At 33.2% G+C, this 27,232-nt stretch overlaps 1 protein-coding gene and 1 pseudogene across 1 annotated transcript; one reads left to right on the top strand and one right to left on the bottom strand.

Annotated features, from left to right (window-relative positions):
* Positions 1–1,379: 1,379 nt before the first annotated feature.
* Positions 1,380–2,089, bottom strand: LOC143552331 (dirigent protein-like). The gene has a single exon (XM_077042588.1). It carries the CDS (start codon positions 2,026–2,028, stop codon positions 1,459–1,461), a length of 570 nt encoding a protein of 189 aa, XP_076898703.1. The 5' UTR covers positions 2,029–2,089; the 3' UTR covers positions 1,380–1,458.
* A 22,898-nt stretch (positions 2,090–24,987) lies between these two features.
* On the top strand, positions 24,988–26,348 carry LOC143552334 (uncharacterized; annotated as a pseudogene).
* Positions 26,349–27,232: the final 884 nt, after the last annotated feature.

The raw sequence follows: 27,232 nt of genomic DNA on the forward strand, positions 1-27,232 counted from the left end.
TCTGGATCAGTGATCCTTAGACAGATCCCGTCAGGATCAAGGATCCTCAGTACTTATTATTTACTAACGATTGTTTCCTGTGTATAACATTATACATAACAGATGTAACGGCTAGAAGACCTGGTCTACCACCTATTTCGCAGCCTAAGTGATGGAGCACGTGGTCAAAGTGGTTGTTACAAGTATATTCAAGATAAAGGCGGATTTTTAGGAAAAATAGTTAATGGTATTTATTATTAATAACTCCATTGAGTTATTATCTTTGATTTATATTGAGATGATGATCAGTTAGGAAACACATGTATTCTCACACACACTAGAGCAGGACCATATATACTCTCTACACACTAGCTTACTTTGTAACATCGATTATCAACTCCACAACACTTGTAACCACCTTTTATTTATCAATATACTTGACGGTGATAGTTTTCACCGTCCGAGGGTTTTTTGTGCCGGAGACCACGATAATCACATACTCATCGACTAAAGGTTACCTTGTTGATCTTTGACCGAAAAGAATCGACCAACGATTAATTAGCTAATCCTTGACCGAGGAAGTTCGACCAGAGATTACCTTGATAAGTTTTGACCGAAGTATGACTATCTTGGTTAAGGGCTTTTTCCCTCGTGATCAAATCACTATGTTCACACAAATTACGATTAAGCATCCAATATTATCGAATTAGCACTATACCACACATTTACGAATTTGGTCCTGGTACCGGTACCGAACCGAATATTTCGGTACCGGGACCGGTACCAAGAATTAGGGATTTTCGAGGTTGGGACCGGTCTGTACCGGTCCGGTACCATGCTCATCCCTAGTCCTCTCTTAGCTTCTTGCTAAAGGTCTTATATCAATGAAGTTGTCATATTAAAAAAACATTAAGCAAAACGCATTATAAATATGCAAGCACAATGTTACCATATAATTGTGGCATCATGCAACACCATCAATATCAAATAATACCATATAATTTTAATAATGTTCAAATAAACTTTTTGTTAAATAATCATTACTTTTCTTACTAATTTAATATACAATGATATTGTAGGAAGTTAGATTGCCTTTTTAGTCCAAAGCAATGTTAACTTTGAAAAGAATTAAGTTTATTTTAAACCAAACAACACCATCATAAGTTCAAAAAAGAAAAAGTTCAACGGTGAGACAAATTATAAGTTAAGAAATACACTGGATAAGTAAACAACAAAAGTTTAGTTAAACATAAAAGCAAACTGAAACAAACATTTCTTGATATAGATGTAACAACAATTGATGACATTTTATCTCTTCTTAGAAAAGATGGATAAAACTTCTATCTTTTTTAAAACGAATTGATGACATTTTATCTCTTCTTAGAAAAGATGGATAAAACTTCTATCTTTTTTAAAACGAAATAGAAAAAGAAACAAGAAGCAACATTGATAAACTCTATAAGAATGTTAGGCTCTTGATTACCAACATTCATAGAGTTTAATGTCAACACGAAGTCGAAAGTAAACCTCCCCTTCAAACGCATCTGTCATAAGGGTAGCCACACCTCTGGCCATAAAGAAATCGCCCGTTCCACCAATCACAGAAATGTCTCTTGTCTTGTTCATCAAAGGATCAGCCCCTGCAAAGTTAATGCTACCCGTATGGGCAGTTGAATTGAAGACAAACGAGAAGGCAAGCCATGATGTAAAGATTTCTTTTTTGTCATAGATATACAACCCTTGTGCTCGCCCAACAGGGGGTGAGTGCAAGTTGTTGTCTAACGTTATGGGATCGTCAAACACAACCACATTCCCGAAATGGTTGTTATTTGCTAAAATCGTGTGATTGCCCCAAGCTGGTGAACCAACAATGGCAGAAGTTGCATTCTTGAAGTTTTTGCCATTGTATATAATGTCGTGAAAGTAGAACACCATTTCCTTACAAGGACGACGAGAGCGGATGCTTTTTCTCGGTGAAGCAAAGCATCCTAAAATGAGCAACAAGAAGATTGTTAGGGAAAGAGTTGAACTTTGATTCTTAGATCTCATTTTGTAAAACAAAACTAAAAGAGAGAAAGAATGGTTTGATTAAACTTGTGAAAATAAGTGTTGTTTAGATTTCCTTATATAGGATTTCTAAATCAATATTATAATCGAAGGATGGAATCTTTTACCTTTAGGCTTCTATAGTCCATGACTTTAAGTATAAGATATATATCATGATTCGTTGCACTAAACAACGGGTCCAGTTTTCCAATATATTTAAGTATTAGGTATTTTATAAAATGCCGCATTTCCTAAATAAGAAACAATTTACAACAATGGTAAACTTTACAAATTCGAGTATGATATAAATATACAATAATATACAAATGAGACTTCTCCATCTCTATTATAGTGAAAGAAATAAATTTATTATCAAACTCATAATCATTTTATGTAATATGAAAAGATATGCTACCTATAATGCTGTTATCGATTTGCCAATAATTAATAGTTTCACGTCCAACTTTTATCCAATGAATTAGGTGATCAAGAAAGATATGTAGTACTTTATTATTATAATTATGCTTACCAAATTCTCCTAACTATTTCTCAATCATGTGAGCTTGGACTATTAATTACTTTTATATTTATAATAAGGCTCTTTTATTTTTGTTGACATGTTTATTCATAATTAGAAATAACTTATAGTCGAAACGTAATTGGTGCATTAGTAAAGAAACAAACTAAAAAGGGTTGACTATAAAAACGATATGTACTTTTATGTTGTAAGCGTTGGCTCGGTTTTTTTAGACCTAAAGAGGATTTTAAAGTCGGAGTCATTTACATTGGAAAAAAAAATGCGTCCATGATCCTAAGTCCTAACACGTGAAAATGTGGGACACATATTTTTTTAGATTAAGTTTATAAAATCACACAATCTCACATATGATATCAGAGATGAGTGAGTTTAATGAAACTATTTTTTTAAGTATATGAATTGTTTCTTCTTCTTGATAAATTAAACGAAGCTAAACACGAGAACTTGAGTGACCGTTAAATATGGGACAACAAGCTTCATTCTTCTTCTTTTAATTACAGTCGAGCCGTCTGTATATAAGCGATTGCGTTTTTCATTTTTATAAATAAGTTCTCAAAATTTTTATTTTTACACATATATATTGTATAAGATTGAAGGATTTTAGAGACTTCTCATGTAAATAAATTAAACTATACAATTAACAAACTTGCATATATAGTTATAAAATACAGTGTATCAGACCTAAATAAATTAAGAGTAGAAAGACTTAAATAATAAACAACGTGAAGGTAAATAAATAACTCTAATATATGTTAAAAGGACGTAGGAAAGTGATTTTTACATCACTCGACATACAACACTAGCTTGCACGTTTGTATGTTGTTGTATCATTTGGTGTTAATAATGATGTATGCCATAAAGAGTATGATGCGTAGTAAAAAGTGGCACAAAAAAAAAATAATAACAACCTTGGAGTAAACAATTAGTCAAAAACTTTGTGTCCAAAAAAAATATTTAAATTTTGGCCCTCAAGGTGTAGGGTTTAACTATATTTAATTTTTTGGCTTTAACACAAGCAAATAATCAATGCATTTGGAATGATTTTTTTTACTAAACTTCATAAGCTAGTTAGGATCTTAAACATTTTTTTAATAAAAAGAGTTCCTGTTTTAAAATCGGATTTAGAACGTCAAGAACGGCGAAGTATTCGAATAGATTTGACTTTTATAACGCATTTTTCCAATAGAATGTTAGAAAATCCTAACCTATAAAAATTCACCCTAGTGCGTAGGCGCGAAGCTTTAGTGATGTTAGCAATATTAACTCAAATATAATGCGTCATTATGTAAACATAAGCAATATTAAACATCTCGTAAAACATTAGTAATCACTTACTAATTTTGTGATAGTGTGACAAATAATTTATCACCTTTCATTACTTACGTTATATTTAAAAGGAACAAAGTGTGATGCCAACTATGTTCTGTCTGTAAATGACAACTCATATGGTTGTTCATTAGGTCAGCCTACTTAATCTTTAACTACTTTCCTTCCTTTTCAATTTTGTTGTTTCCTGGGTTTTATTTGGATTTGTTATAATTCTAGTATCAAGGAGGCCCCCTGTGTTGTGGTAGGAGACGTAAAACATTGAAATATGCAACAATGAAATGTTGTATCGGACACGTATTTTGTGGCGGGATTGTTAAACCGAATGAAAGTAGACTTAAAAACGTTCAACCACGAACGTTGTAGTGGTGTCTTAACACATAAAATTAGATCGAAACATAAAACATAAAAAAAAAATAACTAAGTCAACTTATGACCGAAACGTTGAACGTGGAAAAATAGATGAAAACTGTTGGACCACACATGAGCGTTGCAGCGTGTTAACTTGCAAAATTCAAACATAAATGTTAAATGCCAAATTTGTAAAGGAAAAAGTTATTGTGGACCAAAACTGAAAGTGGAAAAGTGTTAGGAACTTGGGGTTAAAAATAAAACATGATATGACAAAGTTGTAAAAGATGAAAAATATAGGATTAAAATTGAAAATGATTAAATTAAAATAAAAAAACTCTTATGCACAATGTTTTTTATGCACACAATGTTCATATTTGTACATGTATAAATTTGTTGAGATATGTACTCATAGATTGTTAAATGCTAACCGAAAAAGTAATCGACTAATCGTATCAAATGAGTTGAGCTATAAATCACGTCAAGAGTAAAGAAAAGCTTGATGAAGAAGTCTGGATTTGAATGAATTAGCTAATCTTTTCTAGTTACATGAGTTTGATTGCATTACACTATTACAGTTTCAAAAATATAGATCTGAACCATTCAAATTAATTATCTAAACCAAATTACATTTCGGTTGGATTATTTTTTTACTATTTGGATGCTCTCGGTTGAAGTAGGGATTTGGATACATATAATACAATATCCAAGTCCTTTCCTCAAGGTCACCGTTTTTATGAAAAACCCTAACAAGCTCCAACAAATAAACCTGCAAAACCAACCACCATTATCCTCATTACAAAATGAGGGTTCTTCATGTGACCGTCATCCGGCATGAGAATAAATACTTTTTTTAAGAATAAGTATGAGAGTAAAATACTATAGAGTAAGAGAGTAGACCTTAGTTCTTTGTATCTTGTGGTTGTGGTATGTAGAGGGTTATAGAATATGGATGGTGTCATTGATCAGTGATCACTGGTCCTCACTTGGTGGCAACGGCCCAACGAACTGTGATAGTGGTATCTGTAATTTTATTGGTTGATGGTAAATATTTCTTTTTCCAAAAAGTCCACAATAGTTTGTATCATTTAATACTATGCGGGTCTTTCTTTTCTTTCTAGTAATGTATGTTTTGAGTTATTTAAGTTTAAATTAATAAACTTATACCAGTTTTTATAAAAAGAAGTTATTTCAAATGAACATTTGCGTGTATTATTTGTTGCACATTTGCGTGCGTATAAAGGGACACGTTACAATAACCAGAGACACATTTCAAATGGTTGGGTTGGTTACCCACTTCTGCACTATTTTCTTTTTCATTGTTAGTCAACTTGTTGAACGCATAAGTATTAATGGCGGGTGGGTGAGGAAATAATAGAAGTGAAAATTACTAAACGACACATATTTAAATGTTAATAATGGTTAAAGTTATTAGAAAAAAATATTGACTAAATTTTTTTTGTATCACATATATTTACTTTCTATAGCAATAAAATATAAAAAACGACATATATACTTATACTAGAGAGTAGAGTATTAATTTACATTCGTGGTGCGAACCAAATAAATCACGACAATTGGACAGGAGTATGTAAAGTTTTAGATGCGCTCGTATGTTATCTATGGCGATATGTCATAGGTTGAGCTCAACTTTCTCGACTGAGTACATATTTAATGCAACATTTTCTTCTTTGTTTTAGGTATCGACTAATCTTGATCGTTTTTTTAAACCCGTGCTACTCCTCATGGAAGGAAAAAAAGAAGAATATACCAATTAAAGTATTAAGGATTTTAACCTCTAAAACATGAATTATGCACTTAACTAGTGAAGTCTCCTTCTCATTACAACGATAATTCGGTATTTGCATAGAACATTAAATGATATAATCATGTTTACAATAGTGTCATACCTAAACAAATAAAAGTTACAAACATAAAGCAACAAATTACAAAGCTACGGTAACGTTGGTGAAAAATATCGATACCGACTTGTGTCAAAACCAAAAACCATTGAATTGAATACTAATAATAAACACAAGTTATTAGAGAAAAAAAATAATAAATGTATTAAATTCATATATTATTTGTAACTTAAGGGTGAAATCAAAACATTAACAACAAAAACTTGAAAGATATCACATAGACAAAATCCAAATAACAAGCATGTATACTTATAATTGAAGGAGACGAGCCTTTGTTCTTTGGTAACGCCAATTATTATTTAAGAACTTGTATTATTTAAAGTTACGTAAATTTGCAAATTACTCATCTTCTTAGAGTAAGTTTCCACACACGATATTATAGGTTCATGGGTTAGACACTCTTGACTAGACTAAAGTTTCATTATTTAACACTGATTTTAATATGTTATTTTTCAAAATTTACAAACTTTTATTCCTCAAAATAAGCGTTGTATTCTTTCAAGAGGCCGTGTTCAAAAACCTCACAACATGGCCAATAGTCACATAAACTTTTATATGTATGATTCGAAAACAACGAATTTTACCAAGCTTCTATCTATGTGGTCATGAAAAATCGACTCGTTCTTCTATCAATATGTTGTAGATTAAACATATAGGCTTCCTTTCTATTCTCTCAAAAGCATTGATTCTCGTGATTGTTTCACGTTCTCAAATTTACGTAAGTGTTGTGCACACAAATGCTTCATAATAACCCTAAGGACGGTTTTGCACTTTTAAGAAACTTTAAACTCTATATAATAAAAACCGTTATCTTTTGCAATTTTAAGAAACTTTAACTTCTATCTCCCACCTGCAGAGATGCAGGTGGTAGATGGAGAAGTTAAAGATGTAGGTGGTCTGTAATTTGTGAAGGGTTTAATGTCGCACCTTCATTCTAGGCCTAGGCGTGTGAATCATAGTTGGTATCATATTTGTAATTAAATCAGAGTATCGGGTTAATGCGGAAGTCTTTATAAAAACATAAGGATCATATTTATAAATATTTACATAACAAAAGACGAGACGAAAGTCTCGTTTAGTTTTATAAGTTTTATAAAACCACCATGTTTTATATTTACACAAAATTATCCGAGCCATCGGATTCTTGAGCTTCTTCGTCTTTCAAACTCTATTCCTGATTACCTGCAAAATGTTAATAAAATACGTCAGCAACGAATGCTGGTGAATATGCTGACGCTAAAAATATTTTCTTTACTTAATCACCCCTCAAGACCACGTAAGTCTCGGCCCATCTTGGCTTAGGAATAATCAAGTTAAAACAATCATCATAAATTCGAGTTTCTGCACTAGGTCACCTCAGCGAAACACCTCAGCGTTTATGACATAACTTAGGTACCATAAATATACACATGGCCATTCCTCACTCGGACGTAACTTAGGTCCGGCCCATCGTGGCTGGAGGTCGTGACCAAGCGTGGTGCGATGTGCCCACCGCATTCCACATATGTAAGGATCCAGACAAACGTATACCATAGCCTGAGGGCTGGCTTATACTCTTATTTATAATGTTTTTAGAGACACGTAGCCTCATGTAAAGTTTTACACATAACACGTTTGTTTGAAAACAAGTTTGTAAAAGTGGTGCGTATTCACCTTTCAATGGGATCGGCTTCCAACACCGTCCGTATGTCTTTCCTTCGCTATCTCGCACCTATAGTACGAATATAACATTCATTAGTCGGATACACGATCCGGCTTAAGACCTTTAGTCTTATCATCTCGATGAACCTTTAGTTCATTATTTCTTTTACATTAAAACCTTTAATTATAAAGTATTCTTTATAAACCTTTAGTTTATATTTAAAAACCCGACGCTTCTTCTTCTTTAAGAAACGTATTTCTTTTATTATTTAAGCATATTCATAATACTTAAATAATATATTCTATAACAAAGAATAATTATATACTTATATATATATATACTCATATATATATTTATTTTCTTTTCTTTCTTTTCTTTGTTATTTATTTTCTCTTTTTATATTCATCGAGTATAATTCCGACTTAGGTATTAAGCCTTTATAATATTTTAATATTATTTTGGTCAGGCATTATGCCTACCTTGCTTGGCTTGGCAACACCCTAGTCACTTGGGCAGCACTTCGACGTCGTTCAATCGATACTCTTTTCTTTTCAACTCCTTCTCCTCACTTGGCACGCTTTTCGAGACACCAACACTTTTGGCACGCACTTCGAGGAAATAACCAGGTCATCGGGGCAGTACTTCCTTCTTGTGCGGGATGTCGGGGAGTGGCACGGAAATCGAGGTAACGGGCACGGAAAACGAGATTTCGAGGGCACGAACTTCGAGGTTTAGAGAGAGAGTAGTGAGAGAGTAACTGTGTGTAATTTGATGTGCAAATGGGAATAGCCGGAGGCGGGTATTTATAGACTCAAAATTGGACCCCATCGCGGTACGCGATGGGTCACTTGACAGACCTATCACGTACCGCAATATAGGTCTGCTGAGTCAGTGTATAGACCTGTCACGTGTCAACACGTGGCAGGCGCCGAGCCACGTGGCGACACGTGGCGGACGTGTTGCCACGTGGCGGCAGGCGTTGCCACCGTGTGCCACGTGGAACACGTGTCACCATGTGTCAGATACCCCATCGCGGTACGCGATGGGGCTCCCTTCTGATCCTTCGCGTAGCGCGATGGGTTAGGAAATCAGAATTTACAATTTAGTCCCTGAAGTTTGGTTATTAGTAGAATTGGTCCCTTGACTTTAAAAATTGACATTTTTAGCTCGATATTTACGTGATGTTACATTTAATGGGAATGTTATATTGATGTGCTAAAAGTAGTCAAATAATAAATAACTAATTATACTAATCTAGACACTAAGTAATACTCTAGACCCTTAAACTACTAACAGGCAAGTGAACCGATCGACTCTAGTACAGCCAAGTAAGTCTGGATATCGAACCCACGAGACTCTTTTAATTACGAAACTAGCAAATTAGACTCAATTACAAAACACGACTATTTATTAATTATTATTAAAGGAGGGAATTTAATACTAATAATTAAGACTTAATAATAATTAACTAAAAATTACTTAACTATTAAACTAATATTAAACTAATTAAAACATAACCCTAATTAATATAATAATAATAATAAAACATAATCATTATCTTAAACTTAATTAATTAATTAATAAACCTTTAACCTAATTACTTTAACTAATAAACAATTAAACACTTAGTTTAATTCAGATGTTAAAGATAACTACCCAGGCCAGATTCTCCAAAATTACGTTTATTAATTTAATGGAAAACTCACGTTATGGAACTGGGATCATAAAATAGACCATTGACAGAAAACCCGAACATGACCCTTGAGCTTCAAGAAGACGTCTATGGATTTCTAACAAGTTTTAAGACTCACCAGTTTTTTGAATTAAATTTCCTTACGGTTATTTAATAATTTATGTCTAAGTATCTTTTATGACGAAAACCTACCTTACAGTGCGGAATTCAAAGATAGCAAAGCAGACTCAATTAACTTAATAGACTAAGCTGACAATCACACATAGACGGACTCCTTACGAAGAACTAAATCTAGCAATCCCGACAAGCAAAGATCTATCAACAACCTATCACCTTACAGCTTTCTAGGCTGGCAATTCACTTTTATCTATTTACTTGATATTATTGTTTCTATGATTTTAATGCATATTAATCACAAACTAGTCAAGAACACACAGTAAATGACCTAACAAAACCCTATCCTATGAAACAATCAACAAGGGCAATGTGAAACAATAAATTCAAGTAAACAAAACCAAGCAATCATACGCATATATTAAATCAAACTCAACCATTTACTTAGAACATAAAATCCATAACGAAACGAAATCCAAACAAATATCAAACCGAACTAAGGTTCATCACGACCTAGGTAGTTTATGGAATTTAGCCCAGCATCATAAAGTCTAAATCAAACAAAACAAATAATAACGAAAACATGGTGAAAATATAAGAAACGGGGAATCGAAGATGATAAAACCCGTAAACTTAAACGTGAACGTGTAGCTTTTCACCGGATGTCCTCTTGCCTTCAAAATCACCAACAAACGCGAAAGATGCTCCAAGAACTCTCCAAAATCGGCCCAGGGTTTCCAGGTTATGTCAGGTTTAAGTTAAATGTGTTTAAATAACCAAAACAAGGCCCGACATTAAGCGAAAACGAAATTAATCTAGCCCAGTATTGCCTAGGCGCCGTGCGGCCGGGTTTGGCCTCCCACCTTCGCGCGGCGCGGCGTGCTTTTTTATGGGGCGGTCAGACCGGCCCGGTCTGACCGATTCTCTGTTCTAACTCTTCCTGACGCGCTCCAGATCTCCGTTTCGGCACGTTTTAGCTCATTTTTCACCCTTTTTAATCACAATCAACTCCCGGAACCTACGAAAACAAAAACGTTAGTAGTATACAAATCTCGACTAAAAACGAACAAAAACTATTCAAATATTAATTAAAATATACAAGAGAAACATAAACATTTAGCATTATATCATATACCCATTAAGTTAATAAGTTATGAAAGCATAACTTTTCAAAATCCTCTTATTTTGCCTTGGTCAAAAGTTAAAACCATAAGTCCTTAATGTTTGCCAAACACCTTTTACACATTATTAACTTTTCAAAAAGTTAATAAGTTATAAGTTGGTGCAAATAAGGAATCCCAAACACCCCCTAAATAGTCGTTGGCATTTCTACTTTAAAAGATACTTTCTTTTTAAACTCCTTTTCTAATAAATATTTTTATAGAAATGTTCTAAAAGGAAAAAAACTAAACAATATTATGTTTTTATATTTTTTTAAAATGTTTAAATATTATAAATTTTTAGACAAAAATCAAATTGTTAAAAAGAAAAGGATTAAAACTAATAAACAACCAATGAGTGAATGTCATGTACCAAATAACACAAAGCATAATTATATTTTCTTTTAAATTCACATGGCACGCATAAAGGATTGGATCACCAATAAATATGATCTAATAAATAGTGTACGTATGGTGACACGGTGTATTTGTAAGATTAACTAATGGGCTGCACTTGAGTACAATACGGCCTGTCAGGCCGGTCAAGTCTTAACCATGTTAATCTTCAAGATTGGCAGATATCTTTAGCTCTACCAATTTAATTATTTTGCATATATAAAGTAAAATGATTGATTGTTGAAGTAATATCAGAATATGGTTGTATGTGAACTTAGTTCCATATAAAAGTTAAATATTAGTGTACTGCACATGGAAGCAAATTTAATCCAATTAGAGATTGAAAAATCCAACGTTAATCCTAATAAAACAACCCAAACTTGAAAAATATAAACAAATTAATTTTTTCAAACAAAACATAAAATAATCCCAACGATGTGTCTCTTCAAATGAAAATCTTCATTTGATCGTCACTACACCGATGTTCTTAAAAACATATAAAAAGAATCAAATATTGACCGAATGTGATTAACAAACTATGAATAATTTCCTCGTGAAAACTCATTGACTTCTCTAAAATCCTATGTTTTATTAATTTCTTTTACTCTCTTTCGAATCAAGCTTCGTGTGTAGATTGACAGCTTAACAATTTTGGAGTCGCCTAACTGTCCATCTATACTGAAAGCCAACTCCGAAACTACAGTTGAAGCAAGAATAATGAAGATATCTTAATGATAAACAATTAGCGTATACTTAAGGATATGGAATGAAGTATCGTTACCTTTCGCCATCTTTGAAAGAGTTGGATATGTATCCAAATTTTCCTCCCACTATTACAAAATATTAAAATTCTCTCTCATTTCTTCAATGCCATCCATGAGATACCTTTCCAATTTTACCTGACCGAGTTTTTTTTTGTATTTAGTTTGTCTTTATCGAATTGCTTGAATTAGTTTAATACAAAGTTTCATACTCTGTTAGCATGTTACCAGTAATTGCATCCCACCTTACACGTCATCAACCATTTTACTTACCATTTTTTAGATTCTTTGTTGGTCGTCTCTTTATCCACTAAACATCCATAACCTTAAAATATAACTCATGAGCTATCACATATTTGAACAAGAAATATGTACTTGCATTTGAAAAGTTCTAGGGAAGTGCCATTTTTCTTGCGTGATTCTAATGGGAATGATTTGGAACTTCCTTACGAGCAGTGTTTTGAAAACCGGTTCAACCGGCTTCCTTACGAGCAGTGTTTTGAAAACCAGTTCAAACCGGCCGGTTAAACCGGATTTCGCACAGCAGGCCGGTATTTTGAGTCCGGTTTTTTGGCCGGTTTGCTATAACATCGTACCGGCGGTTTTTGTCTAAAATACCGGTTTTTACCGGCAAACCGGTTTTATGTCCGAGAAATTGTTGATATTTGCGACCCATATTTTTTCAAAATTACTTTTAACCCAATAATTAACATTCAAGCGTGTAAATTTAAAACTATTTTTTAAAAATTGAGTGTTTTTGCATTATTTCTTTAATATGGATTAACTTTTGGATTATTTTTTGTTATGGAATCATTTACTTGTTATTTTTGGATTGAAGTTACATTTATATAAAATTATAAGGTAAATTATTCAACCGGTTGAACCTTCCGGTATAACCCGGTTCAACCGGTTGTACCATTTTTTACCCCAATCCAGTACAAGTAAAATACCGGTTTTTAAAACATTGCTTACGAGCGTATATATAAATCAAAAGCCTTTTCAAATGTAATTGCCCTTTATAACATGTCATAGGAGCTATTCCATCTAGTGCAAACAACCAACTGTTTATTGTGCCCCGATTTTATGGTGTGACACAATTGAATCCAAATTGACATACATGATGTAAGGATAGTAAACAAATTGTTAAGCGTCATTAGTTACGTTTAGTAAAGAAGCTATTCTTTGACTGTGGAAATATTAATTAAGGTGTTTATTTTGATTGTAGATTAAGCTATAAAGGCATGACTCCCATTGTACTCTAATAATTTTGTTACGATGTAGTAACTTTTTTTAATTTTTTGGATTCGCTGAAGAGGTTTGAGTATGATAAAAACGTACTTGTATAATCCATGTTTGAGGCATATTATGCCTCTACCGAGTCTATAGTGATCATCGCCTAACCACATGTTGTTCGCCTTTTAGTGACGAATATTCTCGAAGAAACTAAAGTACAAAACTGCATCTAGTCAAAGTGATAACATCGTTTTAGTTGCATCTAAAGATGAGCATTTTTGGAAAACCCAATGATTTCACAAGCAACCCAATGATTTTTATAGAGTGAAAGTAATATTCTTTTAGATCCTATTTCAATCCTAGATTTGCAAGTGTCGGAGAGATCAAACTGTTGTTGCAAAGACAAGTTATAACTTACAATATAAGACTATACGTTGTGGTGGCTTCAACATAGCAATAACCCCTTTCCACTGCCACATCACTCGCGAACACCGTAACATCTTACAGTGATGGGGTGCTAATGGCCTTGCACGAGCCGGCTTGCGGCTAGCTATTGACTGTTGGAGGGGAATGTTTGGGAAAGTGGCTCATGAGCAGGGGCTTTTCCACATCAGGGTCAAGTGAGCGAGTATGGGCATTATCCAAAGCTTATCAGCGTTCAGTCAACACGATGTGACACAATATTAGAGGATGAATCCAAACGAACAAAGCCCCACAACAGATAAACAATTAACAGTAAGTTATGACTTTAGTCATGAGTTTGTTGAGATCAATTGAATTGTTTAAAAACAATTATTATTACTGGAATCTATTTAATTACTAAAGTTGATTTTAGTGTTGTTTATTTTTTAGAAAAGTTCACTTCATTGCCACAAAAAGCCAAGAACAAAGATGAGCTAGCATGACTCATCCACCGAGTACGGAAAAGCCACCACTACTCTAAACAAAACAACCTACATTAAAGCATTTTTATACCAAATTACTCAATAAGCATGCAGTCAATTGTCCTCGTTCTCGTCAAACAAAAGACAATCTCCTTTTGACGGCAAGCTAGCCTCGCCTACCTCATCTATAGGCGCCAACGCGCGAGATCAGATTGACTACTCTACTACCATCATGCCGAATTTCTTTAATAGGACATAATAGCTTATTCATAATCTTATAGTGTAACACCCCGACCAAAGGCGGCAGAACATGCCGGGGTGCAACGTGATTGGACAAATACACAAGACACTATTTAAAGTGACAATATTTATTCAACTCATTTTATTTCCACAAATCAATAAACAACACATCTCATTCACACAAACAATTTGAATACAAGTAACATTTATATTGTTCGTTTTACTAATATCTTAAAGGTCTTTGTAACGTTTTCATCAAGTCCTCGAGTCAACAAAAGTCAAACCTGTAACATTTCATAAAATAAAGTTTGTCAACACAAGGGTTGGTGAGCAATTCATAAGTTTAAGCATATAAATATATAGTAATAAAAAGCCACAAAACTTGTATACAAAACAATAAATAAAAGCTACAACTTGGATAAAATAGTTATTGCTAACAAGTTAGCAACACCCAACTATAAGGGGTTGCCAAATAGTTTTGGATTTTATTGACAATTGCTAATCACATTAGCACCACCTAGCTATAAGGGGTTGTCAAGTAGTCTAGGATTTAATAGTTATCGTTAATTGCATTACGTTAACGACACCTTGCCATGAGGGGTTGCCAAATGGTCTAGGATTGATAGTTCCACCATCCAAAAGCGATAAACATATAGACAAATAAGCATGTAAGCATAGAACACCAAATCGAGCAATTATTTAGGTAAAGTATACAATCACGTTTGTGGGTTTAAGATTTAAGTAAATAAAGCATTTAGTTTGATAGGTATGAAATGTCACCCAAAACGAAAGATGGAAAAAGGGGTATGAAAGTACTCACCTCGATTGACGAATTGGGAAAATAATAAATGATCGACATATAGAAAGCTTGTAAACGAAACGAACAAATCCGACTTGAAAGCTAATTGAAAACGAATAAATAAAATATATTAATGAACTTGAAACCATAATGAAACTATACTGGAAACATTGGACAAGAAGGTTCGGTTGTTAATCGGATTACCGGTTAATTTGTTAATGATTAGGGACTCGTACTTAATTAATAATTTAAAATAAAATAATATTATTAATAATAAGGATAGAAATGATAATAATGATTTTAAAATAAGTTATATATATATATATAGATATAGTTAGATATATAAGATAAAGATGATAATAAAATATAATAATAATACTACCAGTTGAGAATTGTTGTTAAAACTAATAATAGTAACAACAATAATAAATATAATACCAATTACCTTCGTCGTTGAATACATTATTAATAGATTTAAGAATTTTACTAATAATAATTATTATTATGAAAATTATATGTGTCATATTAAAGATAATAATTAATACTTATAACATTGTAATTCTAATAGTATTAGTGATAAAAATGTAACTCGAGTATTAATGACGTGAAGCGACAACTAGGCCCGACATGGGTTTTGGTTCAATAAAAACAAGTGGATAATATTAACAATATTAGTAATAATAATAAAAACCATCTAGTTAATAATAATAACAATAATAATAATAATGTTAATAAATAAATGATAGAAATATGATTTTAATAATTAGTAATATGATCTTTATAAATAATTGAGATGGTTTGGACATGTGAAGAGAAGACAAACGACGAATCCTGTTAGATCCATAGAAAATATTACTATAGAGGGGAGAAGGGGTAGAGGCCGACCTAAATTGACTTTGGATGAGAGGATTAAGCATGATTTGATAGACCTAAACCTCTCCGGGGACATGGTTGAGGATAGGAATTCTTGGAGAAGTAGAATTAAAGTTAAGGATTTTTAGGGAGAAAAGAATACCTTAGGCTTCTATTTACCTTATTTTAGTCACACACCATAATAATATTTTCTCTACATAAATAGTATTAATATCATTATTATTGTTATTATTATTACTATTACTAGTATTATTATTATTACTTTTGAACTCTGATTTCCTTTGTATTTCTTCATACATATGTACGTTAGAGCCGAAGGTCTCTCTGGAAGCCACCTCTTTATCCATGTGGATAGAGGTACGGTGTGCCTACATCCCACCCTCCCCAGACCCTACTTATAGCTATGCTAATGGTGGGACTTTACTGGGTATGATTGATTGATTGATCTTTATAAATAATAATAGCAACTTTTATATTTATAATAATAATGATAATAATAATAATCATTATAAATAATGAGTTTATATATATTAAATGGTTTTATACTAATTATACAACATTTAATAACAATAACACAAAATCGGTTTTAACGGGGGACTCGAACTCGAGTCTTGACGAGACGACTTAAAAATCCAAATCCCGAAACACAATATGTTAAAAAAAACCAATTCCATAATTTAAATAACAATTTAAAACCAAACTCATTCTAACGTATATAACCAAATATATATAAAACCGGTTATTAACGAACTTAAATCCGATAATAGATATATGAAGTTTAATAACACTAACACCCAAATTATATACCTTTTTCGTGTTCACGAGTCGTGGCTCGATACCGGGAATGAACCGAGCCGAAATCCACCGGAGATGAGAGAGAGACAGAGAAGGTGCGACTGAGAGAGAGAGAAAGCGCGAGAGAGAGAAAATGAGAGAGATGACGGTGAGAGAGAGAGAGAGACAACCGAAGAAGGAGAGAGACGAAGAGGGAAAGAGAGGGGGACAGTGGCGGAGCACCGATGGTACACGACGGCCGGATCTTCGGTCGCCGGAAAAACGACATAGAGGGGAAAACAGGGCTGTGGGTGGTGTTCGGAGAAACGGGGAAAGAGTAACGTGGTGGCTGGAGCTCGGTGTTGGAGGTCGCCGGAATGTCACTGGACGCCGGAAATCAGCGCCGGAAAACGCCAAGAGAGGGCGGCTGTGATGTTTTAATGTGATGTTTAGGTTTAGGTTTTTAGTTTAGGTGTATGTATATGTAATGCATATTTTCAAAACAAGCCCTCCAAGTTTCAATCATTGTTTAACACGAGTTTAAAGGTTTCCAAAGTTTATAACGAGTTTACGAAAGTCATTTTAAACCCCTTATGTTTTTCTTAACAACTTTATATTATGACAAACATCGTTTTATTCAAGATCGAAGTCTATGTTAATATTATATAATAACTAAATAAGGTTCTAAGAATGTTGAATCAGTTTTACAAAAATAAAAGTTTACAAAACTAATATAAATCGTGACTCAAATTTGACGAATGTCACAGTATCCTCAACTTTTAGAAATTTCGTCCCGAAATTAAAATAAACTTAAAGAAAAAGTAATTATTAACGAATATTGTCTTTTGTATGATAATTGCATGAACGATTTCTATTTTTATTTTTTTTAGCAAAAGAATAACGTCAAATCCTTGCATGACTTGAAAAACGCTACAAATGAGAAACATAATAAAAGCACTTATATATAGGATGTACCAGCGGCGTATCCACCATGCCCTTATCATGATTTCGCATTTTTATCGTTTTTCTGTCATCATCCTCGGGTCTGAGTTATCGCACACAACCACACTTACTATGGCTTCCATACGGGGAATTCAATAATTAAGTGTGCACCCATAATTATTTCGATTGTCGTATGGTCCACATGGTTCGTCTCATTGTGTGGTTTAAAAGACATATTTCTTTTGAAATCTTTAAATAATAGATGTGTAAATAAATTTGTTGAATTTTACCAATATTGACAAAACAGTAATAGCGGTTGAGAATTTCGGGATTGACTTTTTAGTAAGTAGGAAAATGGGATACATAAATGAAACAGTTTAAAGTCTTAGAATATAAACCAGGGCGAAAATAACAATTCGGCTTAAATTACGTAAGACGATCAAATAAAAAAAATTAGGGTAAACAATATGAAATAAGATTCGAAGTCAAAAGTCATCAAGGTAGTTACCAAGGTCTATAAATCGAGGTACTAAGTAATATTGATAAGATGAAACCTGATAAATAGAAATGAAAAGTCCGATAAATGATCACATAAAGTTGGGATAAACGATTATACAACTTGCAATAACGTCATACGATGAGTTTCACACGTGAACAAGCTTGAGGTTATAAGTATTTGAGGATATGATTACATGAAATGTGATAACATGAGAACGATGTGAGTTTTCTTGGGGTGACGCATACATGCATCAATATAAATAAAATAGTATTGATTAATAACCAAAACAATCGATGAAATGTGATAAAACGTGAATACGGCCACAATTGTGAAACTATTTATATAATCGTCATTATAATAACGGTTTCTAATAGCGCCAAAACTTGTAGACAGCCACACATAGGCCGTTAATAGATTAGATGAAATGATATAGAATAATGTATAGAATCGTGTTTACATAAATGCTCAAATGGTAAATAACATAGTCATGATAATATCGTTCAAAAAGATAAACGAGATGTTTGGCGAAGTTAAAGTTTTGAAAATATTACACAAATTGTTATTGAATAGCTTGGATTCGGTCAAATCAAAACACCAAAATGAAATCTCATGTGCATAAAGTTACCATTGAAACATCTCATCAATGGGAAAGAAAATCGCAATAACAGTGAAACTCGAATAAATGACGAAATAGGTAAATCGCGTTTTATATGTTCATTGGAAATATAATAATAGCATCGAAGTGAAGTCTCAAGTAAAGTCGTTTTATTGTTTCCAAGAAAATGAATAATAATATCAATATATCGCGTGGCTAAAGAAATGTTTTGATCGTTATCCAATGTAAATCTTGTAAGCTTAATTTGTTAAAGGAGTTTGTATACATGGAGCTATTGTGATGAAAATAAATTATATAAAGTGATGATGCTTGCAATAATAAGAGGTAATAGTCGCGTAAATCGTTATTGAGCAAAAATTTGTGTAACCATATAAAATATTTATAAATGCGTCCCAAAAGATTTGTATAGCCATGGTCATTTAGTTTATGCAAAATGATGAAAGTTGTAATTTGTTATTGAATAAAACTTACATTCAGCATTCAGAATGAAACCTCGTATTTATAAAGTTATTAGAAGATTTATCACCTTAGGTGACAATATTTAAAGCCTTGAAATTATACATATAATCGTTTAATAAATCTCTTCGAAAACAAATCCTCATAATCAAATTTTTGTTGTCATTACCGTATTACAATTTACAACGATGATTTATAAAATGTGAGTATAATAATACGTAAATCATCCCCTTTTTGTAAAAGTTTATAATTTAAAAGCGATTATTTGAATACATGAGGTTGTTATAAATACACTAGTTGTATGTAGGTATATATATATATATATATATATATATATATATATATATATATATAAAAGAATTAAGGGTAAAACGAAGCTTGTGTGTATATGGAGAGGTTTTTGGCTTCGAATGGTGAATGGTTTGGAAATTTGGTGAAGAGTGAGTATGTTTCGGTTTGCTTGCGTAGTTGGGTTTTCCTGAGTTGGATTGATAAGGTTTGTTGTGTTTAGTTTGTTTGAATGGGTTGGGCTTAGATGACTTGTGTGAATAGTGGTTGGGCTAATAGGTGGGGTTTGGCTTATTTGAGCTCGGGTTAAGTTGATGGGTTGATAAATTTGATCTTGGCTAGTTTGGGTTGAGATTTGGTTTATACATGTATTTGGTAAGGAGTGTTTGGGTTGTTATTTTGATATCAAACTCTATGGTTGGATGAGATTGGTGTGGCGACATGGTTTGTGATTTGACTTAGCATGGATCGAAGGATTTGAGTCATAGTTGGGTAAGCTTTGGTTTGTTTATGTCCAAGGCATTTGGTGAATGTGTTGGTCGGTATTTAAGGCTTTTGGTTGGGTTAATGTTGGACATCTTGGTTTTTGCATGGGGCTTGAGTATGTGAGGATATAACTTGATCTTTTAGGTTTCGTTCATATTGAGAGAAGATTTGAGTGCTCGGGAAACTTTTGAAGTGTAAGGGTGGTTTGATTTAAGGCGGTAGTTTGAGATGGGATACGGGTGTTTGGGAACTTGTGGTTGTGTATAGGGAGGTTCTTTTTTTTTTGACTAGTAATAAATGTTAATTTGAAAATATCATAATTTATAACTAATGTTTGAAGCATCCATGAAAATTTTAATAATAAAATTTACAAGTTAATATATATATTATATAAATAGAATTTTTTTGAGATCCGAGTGTGTGAACCACACAAAAAATTTTTTTATAGAGATTACAATAATTTTTTTTTTTGCTTATGAGGAAATTTAAAATACGTAAATTGAATGTCAAAATTTGTTATGAGGTCTCAATATTGAATGATGAGTGTCGTTTTGGAAATATAATGTTGCGAAATGAAATCCTTTTTTTTACCAAGTTCGTTATTTTATATCGTGTAATGAAGAATATCATGGTAAATTAAAATGACCGACATTGTAAATCGAGAAATCACAAATAAACGATTTTTTTTTTGTCTTTAAAGTAAAATTTCTATGAAGTTTTGCTTGAAGATTTCAAGAATAGTTACAAAGTATAAGTTTGCGAATTTTCTTGAAAAATCAAAGCGAAACTACCATAAGAAATTTAAAACGAGTTGTATCATAAGATGCAAGTTTTATTGGTGAAAATTTATAATGAAGCAAAAATGCATAATGAAAGTTGTTGTAAAATAGATTTTTAGGTAATGAGAATTCTACCATGGGTATTATGTAATATAACTAAAACGTCGTGAAAAGTTTAAATAATTAATATTGTGAAAGGATCGTTCAATATAAACGGAATAGTTATAAAAATGAAATTTTATACAAATTTTTTTTGTACAAGGACTTTAAAGAAATTTAAAGTTTATATAATAGAAGATTTACTTGAAAAGTTGAGATGAATTTATCATAAAACCTTCTTAATATGATGAAATTTATATAATAAGATTTTCGTTTGTAAATCGTCTTAATGAAAATAAATGGCATATTAAAAATTATTATGAATAGATCAAACTCTATATATACATATATTTATTTATTTATTTTCATTTTTATAACGAAGAGATTTTAATGAACGAAATTGCAATAAAAATATTTGTGAAATCAAAATGAGAAAATTGGTGTAAAATTTTTTCACCATATAAAATCGAGATATAAAAGAATTATTAACAATAAGAAAAAATATAACATTCATAAATGAAGACTTGTGATAAGGATTTATAATAAAAGAAAGGGAAAAATGGTTTAAATTTTGAAACATAATAATAATGTTTTAAGATTTAAAGGTGGGAAAATCGCGCATGAACCACCATGGCTTGATATTTCGACACTGAAAACCTTTTTACAAAACTACTATGTTGGAGTCTAAATATGTGCACGTACCACCGCGTCTTCTTCATATTTTCGACTCAAATAACGATTGTAACAAATATAATAAATTGAAATACAACGTCATGTCGAAACACTAGTACACGTACCACCGTGGATCTATTGTTTCAACACCGAAAGTTAAGATGGCGAACGGAACGCTCACATTCGACTACTTAAAGTGGTCATCTCATATGAGGCAATCTTTAAGAAGATTTGAAACAACGGGATCCAAGTTAAGCTCGTGATCCATAAAACACAATAAACACCAATGTTTTTGCGTTTTAAGGTAAGGATACCTTGGAGTACTATGAAAGTGTGTGTATGTGTATATTTATGATTGATAAAATAAATAAGTATATAAATAAACAAGTGTAATGAACAATCAAGTAGGGTAAACACGTATAGGCAACACGTATAAGGACCTTAAAGTAAAAACTATACTAGGTCGTTACGTCTAACCACCTATCTTATAGTCTTGTGGCTCTGATACCAATCTGTAACACCCCGACCAAAGGCGGCGGAACATGCCGGGGTGCAACGTGATTGGACAAATACACAAGACACTATTTAAAGTGACAATATTTATTCAACTCATTTTATTTCCACAAATCAATAAACAACACATCTCGTTCACACAAACAATTTGAATACAAGTAATATTTATATTGTTCGTTTTACTAATATCCTAAAGGTCTTTGTAACGTTTTCATCAAGTCCTCGAGTCAACAAAAGTCAAACCTGTAACATTTCATAAAATAAAGTTTGTCAACACAAGGGTTGATGAGCAATTCATAAGTTTGAGCATATAAGTATATAGTAATAAAAAGCCACAAAACCTGTATACAAAACAATAAATTAAAGCTACAACTTGGATAAAATAGTTATCGCTAACAAGTTAGCGACACCCAACTATAAGGGGTTGCCAAATAGTTTAGGATTTTATTGACAATTGCTAATCACATTAGCACCACCTAGCTACAAGGGGTTGCCAAGTAGTCTAGGGTTTAATAGTTATCGTTAATTGCATTACGTTAACGACACCTTGCCATAAAGGGTTGCCAAATGGTCTAGGATTTATAGTTCCACCACCAAAAGCGATAAACATATAGACAAATAAGCATGTAAGCATAGAACACCAAATCGAGCAATTATTTAGGTAAAGTACACAATCATGTTTGTGGGTTTAAGATTTAAGTAAATAAAGCATTTAGTTTGATAGGTATGAAATGTCACCCAAAACGAAAGATGAAAAAAGGGGTATGAAAGTACTCACCACGATTGACGAATCGGGAAAATAATAAATGATAGACATATAGAAAGCTTGTAAACGAAACGAACAAATCCGACTTGAAAGCTAATTGAAAACGAATAAATAAAATATATTAATGAACTTGAAACCATAATGAAACTATACTGGAAACATTGGACAAGAAGGTTTGGTTGTTAATCGGATTACCGGTTAATTTGTTAATGATTAGGGACTCGTACTTAATTAATAATTTAAAATAAAATAATATTATTAATAATTAGGATAGAAATGATAATAATGATTTTATAATAAGTTATATATATATAGATATATAGATATATAAGATAAAGATGATAATAATACATAATAATAATACTACCAGTTGAGAATTGTTGTTAAAACTAATAATAGTAACAACAATAATAAATATAATACCAATTACCTTCGTCGTTGAATACATTATTAATAGATTTAAGAATTTTACTAATAATAATTATTATTATGAAAATTATATGTGTCATATTAAAGATAATAATTAATACTTATAACATTGTAATTCTAATAGTATTAGTGGTAAAAATGTAACTCGAGTATTAATGACGTGAAGCGACAACTAGGCCCGACATGGGTTTTGTTTCAATAAAAACAAGTGGATAATATTAACAATATTAGTAATAATAATAAAAACCATCTAGTTAATAATAATAATAATAATGTTAATAAATAAATGATAGAAATATGATTTTAATAATTAGTAATAATCTTTATAAATAATTGAGATGGTTTGGACATGTGAAGAGAAGACAAACGACGAATCCTGTTAGATCCATAGAAAACATTACTATAGAGGGGAGAAGGGGTAGAGGCCGACCTAAATTGACTTGGGATGAGAGGATTAAGCATGATTTGATGGACCTAAACCTCCCCGGGGACATGGTTGAGGATAGTAGAATTCTTGGAAAAGTTTACAAAACTAATATAAATCGTGACTCAAATTTGACGAATGTCACATAGAGGCCCTGCACCGCTGCATTCAATTGCTCTGTCATAAAGAAAGGAAAGAATCTTTTTTTGGTCAATCACCTGAACCTCTCTTTTTTTCTTTGCCAGAAAGGGGTGGGCCAATCACTAATAGATCTCTCAACGAGAGCCTCGTTCCGTCTAGAGGAAATTTCTCAGGTTGAATGGAACTGGTTGATTATGCGATTTGATTGACCAACTCTTATACCTATTTTTGAGCCATAAGAAACTCAAAGCCTTTACATATCCCAAAACCTCTTCCAAGTTCCATTTTAGCCTTCGTACGTTTCTCCTTTCTCGCGTTCTAGATCCTCTAACTAGCAATGATCATAATTCCATGAATCACCTTTTTCTTTTACTCGCGTGTCCTCAAACTGTTATGCAGCAAGAAAAGATATTCCACCAAAAATACAAAGATCTAGAGAATTTTACACCACGAGCTGATGAGTTGCCACACTGCAATGGCGAAGTGGAAAATGAAGAGAGGGTGCAATTATTTTTAGGAAAAATTCCCAATATGGACCATTTGAAGAGAGAGTAGCCCACATATCTTCAAGGTTCCCAAAATGAACAAAAATATATGGATTGGACAACACTTTGGTATAAGTTCTAATGAGATTTTACACCAATTATATTATGATCATGTAAAAAAATCTGATAAGTCAACCAACAATTTGAAAACGTTGCGGGGTTCGTCCATATTTTCTCACTAAATCTTCTTTACAAAAGCAGTCTTCGCATACGGATTTTTTATGTTTCCTATGATCCGTATAAATTATCAAAATCTTGAAAATTGTTCATTTTAAATCCGTCCTGGCAGACGCATTTGAGACAAATTTGTTCCAACAAGACGAGATTTATGTTTTTCTTTCCCGGCCCGTCCAAATCCTATGTTCTTATAAGGTATATGTGAATCTTCATCTCCACTTTGATCTCATATCTTCATTACCCTTTGTTCTTCATCCAAAATCATGAAATTTACGAGGTGAGATCGTGTGAAGGTTATTGATATGGATTCCGCATTCATTGGTTTTTATTACGACGACATCATCAACGTATCGGGAATTTCCCTTATTTTTTAAACCAAAAAGTCCATACTATTTTTTTATTTAATTTAAACTCAATTTTTTTTAAAGAGAAAAAATAGAAAATGAAGAAAGTGGGTGCAATGAGCTGGTGGTGGGAACCGTGTGCTGGTGGATTACTGGTGGACGAGTTGTTGGTTTTAACGGTCCTAGTGGCGTGCGCACACACCACCCACGCGCATTTTAGCATACTCACCTCCCATTCCATCCACCTACTTTTCAACCACCGTCATTAATTCCTCCACCGTAATATCTCCATGTCCACCACCGCCGATAAGCCTCGCCGGAGATTCCCGCCGCCTTGCTGGACACAAGACGAAACCCTAGCCTTAATCCAAGCCTACCGTGAGCGATGGTACTCTCTCCGCCGCGGCTGCCTCCGCACCGCCGACTGGGACGCGGTGGCGGAACACGTCGGCCGGCTGTATCCCGCCGCCGTTCCGCCGAAAACTTCCGCTCAGTGCCGCCACAAGATGCAAGATGGAGAAACTCCGGCAGCGTTACCGCGCCGAGAAGCAACGTGCTGGTTCGTCCACGTGGCTTTATTTCGATGCTATGGATTCCATGGAGAGTAACGGTAACGGTAAAGATCTAGTTGTCAATTCGAGAATTAAACGTGAATCGGTTACGAATACGGATCTCGGTTATGTACGTAAGCCTGCGAATAGATTAAAACCGGTTTTGGCTGCACGAGAGGAAGATAATATTGAGTTTGATGATTCATGTAATGTTGAAACCCTAATTGATAACAATTTAAGACAAACACACAATTCAGGTGCTAGAGTTAGAAAGTTTAGTAAGACTGGTTCAGATTCGTGTAGTTACCGGAACGAAAACCGTGGGGGGAAGATGTGGAAATGTAGGAAGAAAGAAAAGGTTAAGGGAGAGAATGATTCGATAGGCGATATTGTGTTGTCGGTTAAAGCATTGGCGGATAGGTTTGTGAAGATGGAGAAGATGAAGATGGATGTGGTTCATGAGATTGAGATGATGAGAATGAAGGCGGAGATGAAACGCGACGAGTTGCTACTCGAGTCGCAAAAATGGATCGTTGAAGCTTTTGTTAAAGGTTTATTAGAGAGTTAGTAGATCCAGTAGTAATGACTAAGTAACGCGTTAAGCATTTGTACATAGCGCAATAATACAATAATAAATGTATGTTTATAACAGTTGATAGTAATCTTGACATAGTGTTGTTATCGTTATCGTTATTATTGTTATTGTTGATGTTATGAAACTAGATTAATTGCACTCATAGAAACAAAAGCATCGAGCGGTGGCGGGGTCGTCTTCAACCGAGTAGCAACGACCCGTGGCAGCTGTATGAAAATGGGCTACTTGACACACCAAGTTGCAGCCTTCGCAGGTAAACGCTTGACGTTCTTCGATGCACTGATAGGCTTTTACTCTCACCATATCATGACCTGTTAAAATGACCAAAAATGTGAGAAATAATATGTTATGCATAACATGAAGCAAAAATGTTGAGAATTTACCTGAAGTAATTAGAGTGATGAGAAGAATTAAAGTGAGCATTGAAGGCTTCTTCATTTTGGTTTGTACCAAGAAAATATATAAAACTAGAATTTAAAGATTGTTTTAAAAGTACTAAAATAACATTAAAAGATAACTCATGATCTTTGCATGAATAAATTTGGTAAGTAGTTGCGCTGCGTTTAGTATACTTCATTTGCAAAGGCATTTGTTTTTTGTGTGAACATTTTTATCGTATTGATATATCTAGTTATTTACTCTTCAGGTTTTAGTGATAAAACAAAACAACTAACTTGGGTCTCTTCCTAATTTCATTATTAGATCATTTGCAGTGATCTCACCCAAGAATGGAAAGATATACGAATGTCCCCCTCTCCTACCTTCGACCCCCATTCACCGACCCTAGACAAAGCTGCGACGAGGGTTCGCGGTCCACACACGTCCTCACGAAAGTCCATTGCAGGTGTTCTTACAAAGACTTTGTAACACACCAAGATACAAGCCGATTTTTCGCTTTTTAAATATCTAATAATGCATACTAAGTATGTGAGATGTGACTTTTCTTGTTTAAGCTTAATTAAACTTTGGTCCAACTAGACTAAATAAAGCTCAATATTACAGGGACTCATTCCTAGGGATAGAGATGTAAAAAAAAACTTGGGACCGATTCACTACAAATCGACCTGAACCGGTTTAACAAGAAAACCGGTTTCACCCAAACCGACCCAACCTGTAGGTTTTGGGACCGGTTCTCCTTCTGAAACAAACCGGTTTTAAAACTGGACCAGTTTGAGGAAA

This window comes from Bidens hawaiensis, unplaced genomic scaffold (assembly GCF_021521415.1).
Source record: "Bidens hawaiensis isolate Kalapana, Puna unplaced genomic scaffold, B.hawaiensis_p1.1 tig00016848_1, whole genome shotgun sequence".
Classification (NCBI taxonomy): Eukaryota; Viridiplantae; Streptophyta; class Magnoliopsida; order Asterales; family Asteraceae; genus Bidens; species Bidens hawaiensis.